This window comes from Cottoperca gobio, chromosome 6, assembly GCF_900634415.1.
Source record: "Cottoperca gobio chromosome 6, fCotGob3.1, whole genome shotgun sequence".
NCBI classification, from domain to species: Eukaryota; Metazoa; Chordata; class Actinopteri; order Perciformes; family Bovichtidae; genus Cottoperca; species Cottoperca gobio.
In genome coordinates, this window is record NC_041360.1 from 15,810,549 (window position 1) to 15,824,196 (window position 13,648).

The 13,648-nt window shown below is 39.6% G+C and overlaps 1 protein-coding gene across 1 annotated transcript; it reads left to right on the plus strand.

Moving 5' to 3' along the window:
- The first annotated feature begins 2,593 nt into the window (after positions 1–2,593).
- Positions 2,594–13,430, plus strand: gnrhr4 (gonadotropin releasing hormone receptor 4). The gene is made up of 3 exons (XM_029433874.1): positions 2,594–3,109; positions 12,657–12,861; positions 12,967–13,430. The coding sequence occupies exons 1-3, from the start codon at positions 2,594–2,596 to the stop codon at positions 13,428–13,430; spliced, it is 1,185 nt and encodes a 394-aa protein (XP_029289734.1).
- Positions 13,431–13,648: the final 218 nt, after the last annotated feature.

The following is a 13,648-nucleotide window of genomic DNA, read 5'->3' on the forward strand; positions in this document are numbered from 1 at the left end:
GGCGTAAATCAGTCTTTCAGCTGCTGGGGGGGTGAGAGACGGTCTGATTTTTGCAATATTGCAGAGGTGGAAAAAGGAAGTTTTGACAATATGGCGGATATGGGGCTCAAGGGAGAGGGTGGGGTCAAAGATCACGCCAAGGTTGCGTGCCTGAGGAGAGGGGGAAACAGTGGTGCCGTCAATGGTGAGTGTCAGGTTAGAGGTTTTGCTGAGTGTGGATTTGGAGCCGATGAGGAGGAGTTCAGTTTTGCTGCTGTTAAGTTTGAGGAAGTTGTGTTGCATCCAGATTTTTATTTCTGTGAGACATGATTTGATGTGGGAGAGGGGTGGGCTATGGGGGGATTTGGTGCTGAGGTAGATCTGAGTGTCGTTGGCATAGCAGTGGAAGTCCAGGTTGAAGTGGCGGAGTATCTGACCCAGGGGAGGATGTAGATTGTGAAGAGGAGGGGGCCGAGTACTGATCCTTGGGAATTGTGCATATACTTGCCCTGCAGTTAGTTAGTGGTAGGCTTTTCTATTTTTTAAATGACTGATGATTTAGATGGTATGGATCCGGTAGTACAGTTGAAATGATGCCCCCTATTTCTTTGGAGCAGGTGGCTCGGAATTACACATTGCACCTTTAAATAAAGATGACACATAACCCTAACCCTGTTACCATAGTTACCTGGCGTTATGGATGGAGGGAAGACTGACAGTTTAAAGCGATCCACACATTTTTTTTGTGGAGCTGTGTGAACTGTTTTCAGCACGCCTGTTGATTTGCAGTATAAACTGTAAAATAATTAATCAAAACTATACGTTTGATGTGGGCATAAGCACTGAGGTTTCTGTGGTTATTTTACAACAGTCTGATTCTGATTGCTCAATATTTACCAAGCGAACTTTCCGTGCGTAATTGTGGATTGGCAGTGCGCAACATTAATTCAGTTCGAGAATGTAGATGGAACAAAGTCACCAGTGCAAAGCAAAAGTATTCTGTCTTTCTGCCTCGCTGGCATTGATGCAATACTGCAATCAAAGGGGTTTAAGTGATTTCAGAAAGTTTATATTGGTATGGTTTCACTGATGATGGAACTCTAGTGCGCTGAGGTGTCAACTTGTTCTGAACAGGCGGGCAGCGGACCGCGCGAGACGCAATAATTCGTGGCACCAATCTTCGAGTATTGCTACATCTGCATTGCCCCAACATGTACAGCGCACGGCGAGTCACCAATACCGGCGCAGTCGAGAAAATAACCTGAGTGAGCTCCGAAAGGGAATTCTGCACAAATGTGCGTGGAGGAGCAGATAACATGAATACATTTATAGAGTCTATTTGTATTTATGTTATTTTCTGCGGCATCATTTCTATGGCCAGTTTTTGTTGTTGGGCAGCTGATCTAAACTTTTAGCTGAGGAGAAGACAGGCAGGCAGTCATGTCAGGATACTAAAATGTTTAGCCTATCCATTAAATTACACTGTGTTATACTTGAACCACAACATAATAATTAATCCTCAAACACATACTTAAAAAAACAAAAAATTATTGTAAAAATACAATTATTCTTCCCCAAGGGTGTACGCTGGTCAAGGGGGGGGGGCTACTGCACTGTCCTCTTCGTTAACATAGACGAATCATACCACAGCGGATTGAAGCAACAGCTGCAGTGACTGCAGTAAAAACCCGCTCAGTGAAATCCCCCTCAGAGCTCACTGTCAGCTCCTCACCTAATTGCAGGTAAGGTTTATAATTTTTCTCCGCCTCTAAAATTGGTGTAATTCAGAATTCTTCCCTTCTTCTTTTTTCTTCCTTCGGGACAATAACGAGGCAAGTAGGCTTATCTTTATTTAGAGGGAGTGAAGACTGTGGAACCGTGAAAAAAATGAAAGAGGTGGGTTAGAAGTTCAGAAAATACCTGCACATCAGTAAAACTAGATAGTTTTTTTTCCTCACCTGTGCTGTATAGTATGTATATATTTTTCTGATACCTCCGTTCCTTTCCTAGTCTTTAGAATAGAATAGGAAATTATTTATTGTCTACTTTTTGCGTACAAAAGGCAGATATTCTTTTTTGGTTTGCATTGGCAAATTCTGCAATTAATACACATCATACCACATCGAGATAGTACACATTAAAACACATTTACATACAAACACAATATACAATAGAAGCTAATTAAAGGAGCTCCAGGTACACGATCGTGAGGACTGAATCAAGGTTACATGCTAAATCAAGGTTATTCATTGAGGGTTAGTGCCAGGACTGTCGCTGTTTGTGTGATCACTTTGCATGCTTTTCAATATCATAGAAGCTAAATAACGTGGTTTCTGGTTATTCTTGTGCGTTAAAAAACTGCATGTGACAGAATTGTTTTAACGATGCATAACAATGTGACCTGCAAACCTGCAAAACACCTGTACCTTATGGAATGTTTAAAACACCACCACAAAAAGTTGGACCAATAATTGCTTTCTTTTCTCAGTTTATTTTTATTTTTATTGCAGTACCAGTTGGAGATGCAGATGGAGAAGAAAGACATCGTGTTGCAGTAATCGGGATTATCGCTTTTCTTATCGTGCTACTCGTCAGTCAGACTCTGGTATTCATTATGTTCCACCAGCTGACGGATCAAACTGTGAATGACAGCTGCCTGGGACCCATGTCAGCCTGCAATAAGAGCGCGGAGGAAGACGCGCTACAGCTTCCCACTTTCTCCACCGCAGCCAAAGTCAGAGTCATCATTACCTTCACTCTGTGCGCAGTGTCAGCTGTGTGCAATTTGATTGTGCTGTGGGCAGCCTTCAACGGAGGCAAGCGCAAGTCGCACGTCAAGATCCTCATAATGAACCTGACCGTGGCGGACCTGCTGGTGACTTTCATCGTGATGCCTGTGGATGCGGTGTGGAATATTACGGTGCAGTGGCAGGCGGGAGATATCGCCTGCAGGCTGCTGATGTTCATGAAACTGGTGGCGATGTACTCCTGCGCTTTTGTAACTGTGGTCATTAGCTTGGATAGACATTCAGCCATTCTCAATCCTCTGGGCATCAGTGAGGCCAAAAGGAAAAGCAAAATCATGTTGACTGTGGCCTGGACGATGAGTGTAATCCTCTCGCTCCCTCAGGTAGGAGAAACATAGAAAACACACAGAAAACACACAGAAAACACACAGAAAAAACCCATCTCTACCAGTGACGTGCGGTGAGGTTCATGGTTGGGGAGGCACTAACTAACTAACTAACTCTTTCAGAGTCAGATTTACAAATATATGAACCCAACTGAGTAGCTTATTAACCATTTTCCTGGCAGGATGAACATTGACTACTGGTTGTTTTTCATATCTCATATCAGCATTCTTTATACACACACAGGTAAAGTACATATTTGGCCAAAAAAGAACGTTACATTTATAGCGGCTCAGAGGTACATGTATTGGGCTCACGTGCGCCCTCTTCGGTGCGGCAGAGTACTGTCTGCCTCACCTGGTGTTTTTTCACTGTGGCTTTATGTCACATCAGCAAGACTAAATATGTTACACACCTACATTACATACATTAACTGGACTATGGAAAGTCAGGACGCATAATAAAAGTGTCTGTAAACATTATATTGACGACATACAGAGAGATAGCAACAGGCACGCGCCAAATGCATGCGCTCAACCTAGTTTGCAAGGGATTGCGCAATCCAAGGGGAGGCTCAACTCTTCGCTGCCTCAGCTCGCATCTCTCCTGTATCTGAGCAGAGAATACGCAAATTCAGCGATTTTGACCATAAAAATGATCAAAAGAATTGGATATAGAAAATGCAGTTATAGCACAGACCAGTGGACAAATACACATTTATATTTATTTGTTTTTTTACTTTTCATGATGACGGGGGAGGCGCACGTCCCTGCTCTCTGCACACTATAAACTCATGTGAGGCTTCTTGACACATGACGGCTAAGCTAACACAACACTGCATGTTGGCTTTTTATTTGCTTTTTATTTATTTAATGAAATTTGTTCAAAAAGCTTATATAAATACTGACAGTGTGCTTTCCTCTAGTGAATTCACATTGTTTAGTTTAGCTGGAAACAGAGGCGAGAGTTAATTATATACTGTAAGTGGTTAAGTTTACAGGAAACATGATTCAGGTAATCAAGGTAAAAACAAAAATCTTATGTAACATGAAAAATCAGCTGCCTCACTCAATATGTATTGCTGGTTGCAATACAATTTGTGGAAGACATAATTAAAACATCTAAATGTCTACTTTGCTATTCATCTACTTTGTACAGCAAAACACCTAAAAAGGTTAACTTCGCCTTCACCTACTGTGCTTATTACATTAAGTTTTATTGTTAAAGCTTCACAATAGTTAAAGGTATATTATGCAGCATTTTCCCAAAGAAAACAATGTATAGACTCGATTAAAAAATCCCTTTCAATCATTACTTATGACCCACTAGAAGTGTGTGGTGGTGTCTGTATCTGCATAGACCCTGCCCTCTGCTTGTATTTTCTCTTTTATTCATACACCTTCCCGCAGGGTTGTGCGGAGGTGTGAGCTGTTTTGCTTCAGAATGTAACCGCCATCATCAGAAAAACCAATGTATTCCTCTGATTCATTGCTTTGTTCTACACGCCAACGCCGCTCCCTCTCATCATTCACTCTCTAGCTCGTTGTGCCGGAAGGGCCAACTTTGAATGCATCCTATTACACCTTTAACATTAATATTGATATGATTTGCGCCAGCACATACAATCACAAGGTCCCGGTCACTGGTTGCTTAACATTGAATGAGAAATTCACAACAGTCCTTGAATTAGTTTTAACTGCTAAACACAAATGAGGCAGGGGTTCGCTTGAACCAAAATGTTGTATTCAGGTGTAGCACGATGTCAAGGGATCACTGACCTGCAAGGCTTTCACAAGATTTGCAAATATCAGGAATGCTTATCAAGTAGGCTATAAATGAACTGAACTGTAATGCTATCTCATCAGGTGTAAGGTCACCTTAATATTTAATGGAAATGCGACTGCAGCATACAAAGTAATTCAAGATCCGTCTACTAAACTTATAGACTCAGTTATTAAAAGAAACTTCTGGCAATTTGGTGATCTAATAATTTGAAGATGAGTCTAAATTGTACAATTAAAGGTAAATTACATTTAGTGGGTTTTGAAGAGATTCAATGTCCTTGAATGTGAGACTCTCCTTCCAAGAAAAATGGTAGTATCACATTTGTTGATGTGACGCAGACATCTGGCTCCCACAAGAATTATGACTATGAGTAGGTCAGACTGGATGAATGGGTCAACAAAATGTCAGACTTTAACACAGGAGACCACTGTTCCAAAAGTCAATGTTTGACAAAGAAGCTCCCCTAACCATGATTTCCACCCCTAAACTTAACCAAGTAGCTTTAGTGCCTGCAACTAACAAAACCTTAAATAGCGTTGTCAAACATGAAACAGATTTATTTCTCAATAGGGATTTGTAATGGTTTTGGAGGCGCAGATAAATGATGTTGTCTTGTTGTGTCAGATCAGAAAACATTTGTCTGCCTGCATGGTGGTTACAAATGATACATTTTGTGGATGAATTTGGAGAACTTCTTGGACAATTTGGCAAAAAATTATAGCAACAGTTTGTCCTTATGAGAGGGGTGTCAATCCTCTCATCTAACTCTCAGCCAGAAAGTGAAAAGAGGATAATACTCATAAGACCATATAGAGAGATAACATTTACAAGAAGTATAACTGAACAGTTAAATTAAAAAATCCTAAAATGTGACACTTTTTTTTTGGCATCTAGTCAAACATTTCTTAGGGGGTGGGATTGTATTGGGTCAATGTGTTCATGGCTACAGACCATTTGGAAGCAATGCAAGATATTAACCTCATCCTGGTGTAACTGAAACTAATTATATAATAGTACTATAGTTTGGAGCATTAATGTCTTATAATATGAGGATATCATGAAAGAACACACCTGACGTCATATCACTCATACTGTACACGATGATGCACTCTAAGCAATTTGATTAACAGCTGGCTACACTTATTCAGTGTGTCAAACAGATGATCCTGAAGTGATCCATCCCCTTGTATGGCGCAGACAGTATTTTTCATACCCACTGGTGTACGAAAATATTCTCCACCATTTTATAAAATAAGAAATAGAAAGAGATGACTCACAAACTGTTGACATGAAAAGTAAATCGGAAAGTCCAACTGAGTGCCAGTTATCAATCCATCTAATCCAGTCAAATCAATTCACGAATAGGAAATAAGGAGATAGTCTGCCCAAAAGTGGGAACAAGATGCCCTTGAAACTTTAGTTTTATTTATACATTTTTGAATGTGTTGTTATTCTAATTCTTATTCAGTGCATTCCTGCACCCTTTTATTGAAATGCAAATATAAGGCTCAGGCATTTTGAAACTCTGGGGGCCTCTTTTTAATGAGTGGTCTGACACATCTCTCAATTTATTTGCAACAATAAGTCAGAACAAACGGACAAATCCAGATTTATTTTTAAAAGTTTTTTCTTGAATTTCCAAATAAGACTAATTATACATTGCAGGCATCACTTGTTGTACTTTTCCCACAGCTTTGTGGTGTTGACTCAGAGTCAGATTAGAATTGCGGCCTTTGCCACTGTTTGCTGACTCACAATGTTTGGCATGCGTAAACATTATTTCCAGGGGCCACTGTGTAACAGTAACAAGTAATGTTGGCGACTTCACACTTCAGCCTGCCCACATGTGATGTGGCCTGATTTTAAACTTTTTTGAAGCTTCATCTGACACAGTCTGGATTTAGCTCCTGAGAGTGTAAAACCGAGTAGCCTGGGGGAGGTGACAGGAAAGACAATTGAAACATTTGAAGGATTCCATTTTTATTGTAAAGATTCATGGAAGAATACACGGCTCAGTCTCAATGGCTCTAAAGCCTTTTGTCAGTGGAGGCCGCAGAGATGGTGGCTGCAAATAATAATTATAGGGTAAACAAAATGTTCTCTTTATTCACGTTGTACCTGCAACCTATTTTTCCAAATAGTGCTCAGTGTAATCAACGGTGTCACAAAATCTGCTTCACTAACTGCACGTCTGATTAACAAAAGTAAAAATACACCACAGTCGTTTCCAGCCTCACGATGTGATTGGCTGATGAGTTTTGTAATAAGAGCCAACATTTCTTGATACAACACTCTTCTTGTACATGCACTGACCTTTGAGAAATCCCTCTCTGCTGAGAGGCTTCTGCAAAGGATTCCTTGAATATCCTTTTTGATGTTTGTTTTTGAACCTTTGAAAATCAAAAGGGAACAAAGACCTTGCATTCACAAGCATTGCTGCAGTGTTTGAGTCCTGAGACTCTCAGACAACAATCCAACCTGGAGCTTTTGATGGATGCAAAAACTTCTACACATAACATTTTGTGTTTTCTACTTGCATTTTTTTAATAATTTGCATTGTTGACTAAATGATGATTACATTAAATGTTAATGTATTTATCATTTATTAATTTATTTGATAAGCAGCTAAAGAATGAGATATTTTCTTCAGTTGATTGTTACCAGAACAGTGTTGAAAGAGAGACAACATTTGGCTATTACATTTAGCAAGCTATATCACTTTGTTGGGTTAGGCGAGGGTCATGCTTATGGTTAACGAAAGCAAATATTACTTAAAGGTCTGTGACACAAACTATAATATATATATATATATATATATATATATATATATATATATATATATATATATATATATATATATATATATATTAAGAGTTGTAAAATCTTGCCTCATACTATAGGGGTATAAGCACAAGTGCAGTGTCTTCAAAACTGGAGGTTCTGGTCCTCTCATGTGTCCTCTCCTCAACAGTAACCAGTAGCAACAGCCCTCAGCAACACAACCCCTTACAATTATCAATTATTTTAGGGCTTTGATGAGGACCAGAAGAGATGTACGACACCAAGACGTCTTGAATCAATCCCAGGTTTGTACAGCTGACATTTATTCACCATCAGGTGTAATACGGAGGCTGCTGGATCACTTAACTGAATATTGGAAATAATGGATATCTCACCACATACTGTACATGTCATTACCGTGGAAGCTCATAAGATCAAATCTCCATTTACACAATTAATAAAGCTATAATCCTAAAAATAGTCAAGTCAAACTTACATTTACTTAAAAGCCGGATTTGTTAAACAGGAGATTTTTCTTTTTTTTTTATCAGATAATTGAGAAAGATCTATGCTCCTCACCATGAGGCGCCTTCTTAAGTTTTAAAATGGGGGAGCAAACTTTTAAAGATACAGACGGGGTTGTCTGGGGTCGTCCCCCAGAAAAAATAAATTGTAGTTCAAAACAAATGTTCTGCAATTATGTGTTAGCCGTATTACAGGAGATGTTTGGACATATTCAGAAAAAGATGGTGAATGTAATGTTATCGGTACATTTGGTCAGTAATTAGAGCAACACTGTCATTTCCTTGTTTTAGGAATGTCATTTTGCTGATACCGACACCAGCTCAGACTGTGCCACTGGTTAAATTACAATATAAAATAGATTTGTGTATCTCTCTGGCTTTCCTCTCGCTGTTGCACGGTGCTGCACGGTGCTGCACGGCCGCTCCAGTCACCTGTGGCACGGACAGGTGAATTTAAACATACAGAGACGTCCCATAGTGGCCGTTAGCGGAAGTGGCCGTGCTGTTGTATCGATTTTGATGCGGGTCTATTGGGCATGCCCTAACCAAATTCTGGGCGGACCGGGTTTTGATTCAAATAACCTCATGCACTGCACACTACACACACACCAAGTGTGAAGAAGATTGGAGGGTTTGGTAGATAATTACAATTTAGTCACGCACACACACACACACACACACACACACACACACACACACACACACACACACACACACACACACACACACACACACACACACACACACACACACACACACACAGTGTTTGGAAACATCAAGAAATGTAACTCATCTAATTTTATGTCTGAACATGACGCCTGTTTCTCAGGATTCCTGGATGACAGCTGCTAATGCGATTTGAATTTGTATGCCGTGTGTGAAATACATCCGTGATGTTTGACCGTCAGCTTTGACTTATGTTCATCCAAAGGCTGTCAGTCCCCGTGTGAGATGTAACAATTCTTAAAATTCTTCATATTAACATTTTTAGCACATATTATGCAATATTCTTAATATTATTGTGGACTCCTATGATTCCACATTATTAATTTGTTCATATTTTATGTATACATACATGATGAGCCAACTGGTTTCTACCCAGTCACATTCTTATTGTAGTCACATATCTGTGTCTATGTCATTCCTGGACTGTCACCATGGAGAAATCCCTGTAGGGTAAAACACTGCTATAATAAATTACTCTAAAAGCTGTAAGCAGAGAGATAACTCGCTCTTATTTTTCTTATTGGGATACATATTCTTTGTATTCACTAACTACATCCGACCCTGCTGTAGCATGTGAGATGTACTGTAGCTCTGAAGTGCCAGATACAAATTGCCGCAACATCATTCATGTTGAGCTCTCGGTACATGCGTCGTACATATATGATGCGAGTATGTACATAAAAAACAACTTATTACAACTTACATTACTGTATGCTTTTCCTATTTTATGTCCACTTTTTGCAGCTTTTAAGGTTCAATTTTTTTTGTCTTATTACACATTCCTGCCTGACGGTGTCATATAACGTAGTCTGTATTAGCTTGTTCCAACATTATCATTGAAGCTACAGTATTTGATATTTGCCCTGAATTAAATATTTAAACCCAAGACTCCATGGCATGTTTATTTTGTTACACTGCTCCATCAAATGGAAATGTCCGAGATGTTTTGTGTATCAGTTTATACACATTTAGCCAGATTTAGCATGATATATTTAGTATTTTTAGTTTTAACAAAAAAAAGAAAAGAAAACAGAGTTCTGTGAGTCTGAACATAGCTTGTCCAAGCATCATGATTTTGATTGACAGTGAGTGACAGTGGGGCTGGAGAGGTAAAAAAAGGAGGTTGTTTACAGCGTTCAAAATCAAATCCTTAGTCAGAAACGTTTCCCTCACAATCTAGGTCTGTATGTATTTTATTTTATTCTTCTGCTTACTGACTGACTTTATATAAAAATTAATTTAAATCTCCACACGAAACAAGGTTTATTCTGAAAAAGGGAGAATATTACGTTCACCAAAGATCCATATAAACTATACTGATGCACACAGTATATTGGAGGAAAGACAGGGGAGTCTTGCTAATAAAGCTAACTTATCCATGCTCGGCACATGTACTGCTCCTGACTGAGAGATGCTCAGCTGTTGTGCAGCTGAGCCTTCGTAGTGCATTAATCTTCACTTTAATATCCGATGGCATCAAACAAACTGCACCAAATGTCTTTATAAAAAGAAAAGCAAGGAGCTATCCTGTTGCTTTTTCTATTTTCTAAGCTCAAAGGCTGCTAGGTATTCTCACAATCTAGCAAAGTTTTAGCCTTGAGGTTTTACTCTCCCTTGAGATTATAGCATGCTATCTATTGCTCATAAAGTTTGTGGCCTATTTTTGGTCAAGGTCAAATGTATTTATACAGCACATTAAAAACAAACCAGTTTTACAACAAACAGTAATAAGCAAAAAGATTATCACAAGACATAAGTATATAATTAAATGCATAAATGCACACACATACACAGGCACACAAACTTTCATGCATTTCGATATATAATGCAAATCTTGTCAAGAATCATTAAAGTTGTATCCACAGGAGTAAAAGTGGCTGTTGTATTTTCAGGGATGATATTCCAGAGTCTAGGTGCAGCTACTGAAAACGCTCCATCAGCAAACATCTTTTGACAAGACTTTGGGATGGTTAGCAGCCCTTGATCTGTAGATCTGAGGGGCCTCGCTGTATGAGAATAGAAGTTCTGTAATATAGCTCAAGGCGAGACCATGCTGGGGTTTAAACACAAAGAGAAAAATCTTCTAAGGAATTTGATACCCAGCAGGGAGTTGCAATAATCAAGTCTTGGGGATAGTAGAGCATGGATGACTTATTTCTACATCTTTAGGCAATAAGAAGGTCCTGATCTTAAGCCCCTTTCCCACTGGACAGAAAACTCACTAAAACCCAATAACATCTTGCTTTTTCCTTTAATTGTAAGAGTTACAAACAAAAAATTATTCAATTTACTGTCGAACTACGTCCAGCATCTTGAGCTACTGAGAGTCTGTTCTTCTGATTTTTATGATTGGACTTGTTTTATTGAATATTTATTACCTATTTGGGATTCAGCTAAGGACAGAATTACAGCACTGCAGAATTATGGACTGCATTTGGACTGCATTTACTATGTATTGTATTCCCCCAAGTACACAAATTGATGGCAGTGTAGCAGCCATGCAAGGCGCTGACCTGGCTATTAATAACATTCAAAGTGGTTAATGTCTTGCTCAAGGACACTTCGTCATGTAGACAGGAGGAGCCGGCAAACAAATCACCAATCCTCTATTTGACTACATAGACCATTTGGTGTTTTGGCTAATGTTTTTAATTTATTTAGCCTTGGGCTGCTACCCCACCTATGGAGAGTTGCCAAGCCGGGGCGATGGCCAGGCCTGAATCTGTTGAGGGTTGACCACTGTTTGCTTAGGAAGTTGATGCCTGGGACATGTTGAGTGGGGTCGGACACTAGATTTTAGTTTCAGACATTCTTGGACTCCCATTCCAGGGTTTCCGCCAGCGTATTGCAAAGCTCGGGCCTGAATAGACTCCTTGCCGGGCAACGCAGATTTCAAACAGGTATTTTTTAACTAAAGTGTGTTATTCAAGCAGGGAACTCGTTTAAGGAATAACCTCGATGCGTTGGTAATGCTAGTTACTGCGGTTAAGAGAGAGAGATTGGTGTGTGTGTGTGTGTGATGCTGAGTATGAAGTCAACAGTAATATTATTGCAGCAGCTGCAGTGTATGTACAGTTAATTTGTTGGTAAATACAACTCCTCAAGACCTAAGCCAAGTTCCTTTGTGTTTAGTTGCTACCTGCAGATTTTAGTGAAACGGTTTAGGCCCGAAATGAGCGACAAGGACTCAGGCTAATTTTAGGTTTGCTGACCTTTAAGGTGGACCTCCTCTAAGTTTTTACTCAGCACTAAGCAATTATTGATGGTGCACAGTCTGAGTCTCTACTGCCCTATAATGTGACAAGATAATTATGACTTTTAAAGAACAGAACACCTGATTACTGCCACTCTAATTGTACTCATTACACATCTATAATAACTTCTGGCCGTCATTGAATGTGAGTGATTGAAAAGACGACAAATAAACAATTACATGTGTTAATCACGGAAATGACTGATAGAATCGCTAAGTTATTGTTGAAAGTGAGTAAGTGTGTCCTTAAAAGACTCAGGCCGGATATTATGGGAAAAACAATAACCATGATTGTGCAGCTCTTTATAAGAATTATTAGGAGACCTCACTTTTACTGAATCATCCAAGATGCACTTGGAACAGAAAATAAGATGGTGTTGCCGTGTTGTCATGGTTGGTTCCATGCTTTAAGCTTCTCTGCAAGCCTCCTCTTTATCGTATCCTATAACGCAAAACTCTTTTTGTGTTTTCCTGCAGATGTTCATATTTCATAATGTGACCATCACAGTCCCGGAGAACTTTACGCAGTGCACCACCCACGGCAGCTTTGTCCAGCACTGGCAGGAGACGATGTACAACATGTTCACCTTTGTGTGCCTCTTCCTCCTTCCTTTGGTCATCATGATCTTCTGTTACACACGAATCTTCATTGAGATATCCAGCCGCATGGCGCGAAATAACTGTAAGTGTCACATTTTCTTCATAATCTGCTTTTAAAATATGTTTTCTGAGACCCAAGGAGTTGTGCGTGACAAATATGGTGTTTTCTCCTCTTCTTTTCCTCAAGTGCTGTCAAGAGATATCCATCTCCGTCGCTCCCACAACAACATCCCTAAGGCTCGGATGAGGACTCTTAAGATGAGCATCGTCATTGTAACATCATTCATCGTCTGCTGGACCCCGTACTATCTGTTAGGCCTGTGGTATTGGTTATTTCCTGATAAAATGGAGGAAATGGTCTCTCATTCACTGACTCATATGCTGTTTATCTTTGGCCTTTTCAACGCCTGCCTGGACCCCATCACTTATGGTCTGTTTACCATTCATCTTCACCAGGGTCTTAAGAGATGTTGTCCAACTTCAACCAGACGGACCAAATTGGAAAACAATACTTGTCTTGTACACATGACTCGCCTGTCGTCTCACAGGCAGATTGCATCAAGTAGCCACAATACAGACATAGAGGAGGTAAACGACAACAACAGCGTGAAAAGTTGCTCAAGGCCAATCCTCTTAGTAAGCAAGATCTAATTGCTTTATAAATTTCAAGGAAAATAATCTCTGCTGTCAGTCTTGGAGTCCCGCAGGGTTCTGTACTTGGACCGATTCTATTCACCTTATATATGCTTTCTTTGGGCAATATTATAAGGAACCACTCTATAAACTTTCATTGTTATGCGGACGATACCCAATTATATCTATCAATTAAACCAGACGAAACCAATCCATTGGCTAAACTTCAAGCATGC

Excerpts from the sequence above, each read along its gene's own strand:
- gnrhr4 (XM_029433874.1), top strand. The coding sequence starts at position 2,594 with ATGTTCCACCAGCTGACGGATCAAACTGTGAATGACAGCTGCCTGGGA. Across the intron at positions 3,110-12,656 it reads TAATCCTCTCGCTCCCTCAG|ATGTTCATATTTCATAATGT; the intron begins GTAGGAGAAACA and ends GTTTTCCTGCAG. Across the intron at positions 12,862-12,966 it reads CCGCATGGCGCGAAATAACT|TGCTGTCAAGAGATATCCAT; the intron begins GTAAGTGTCACA and ends CTTTTCCTCAAG.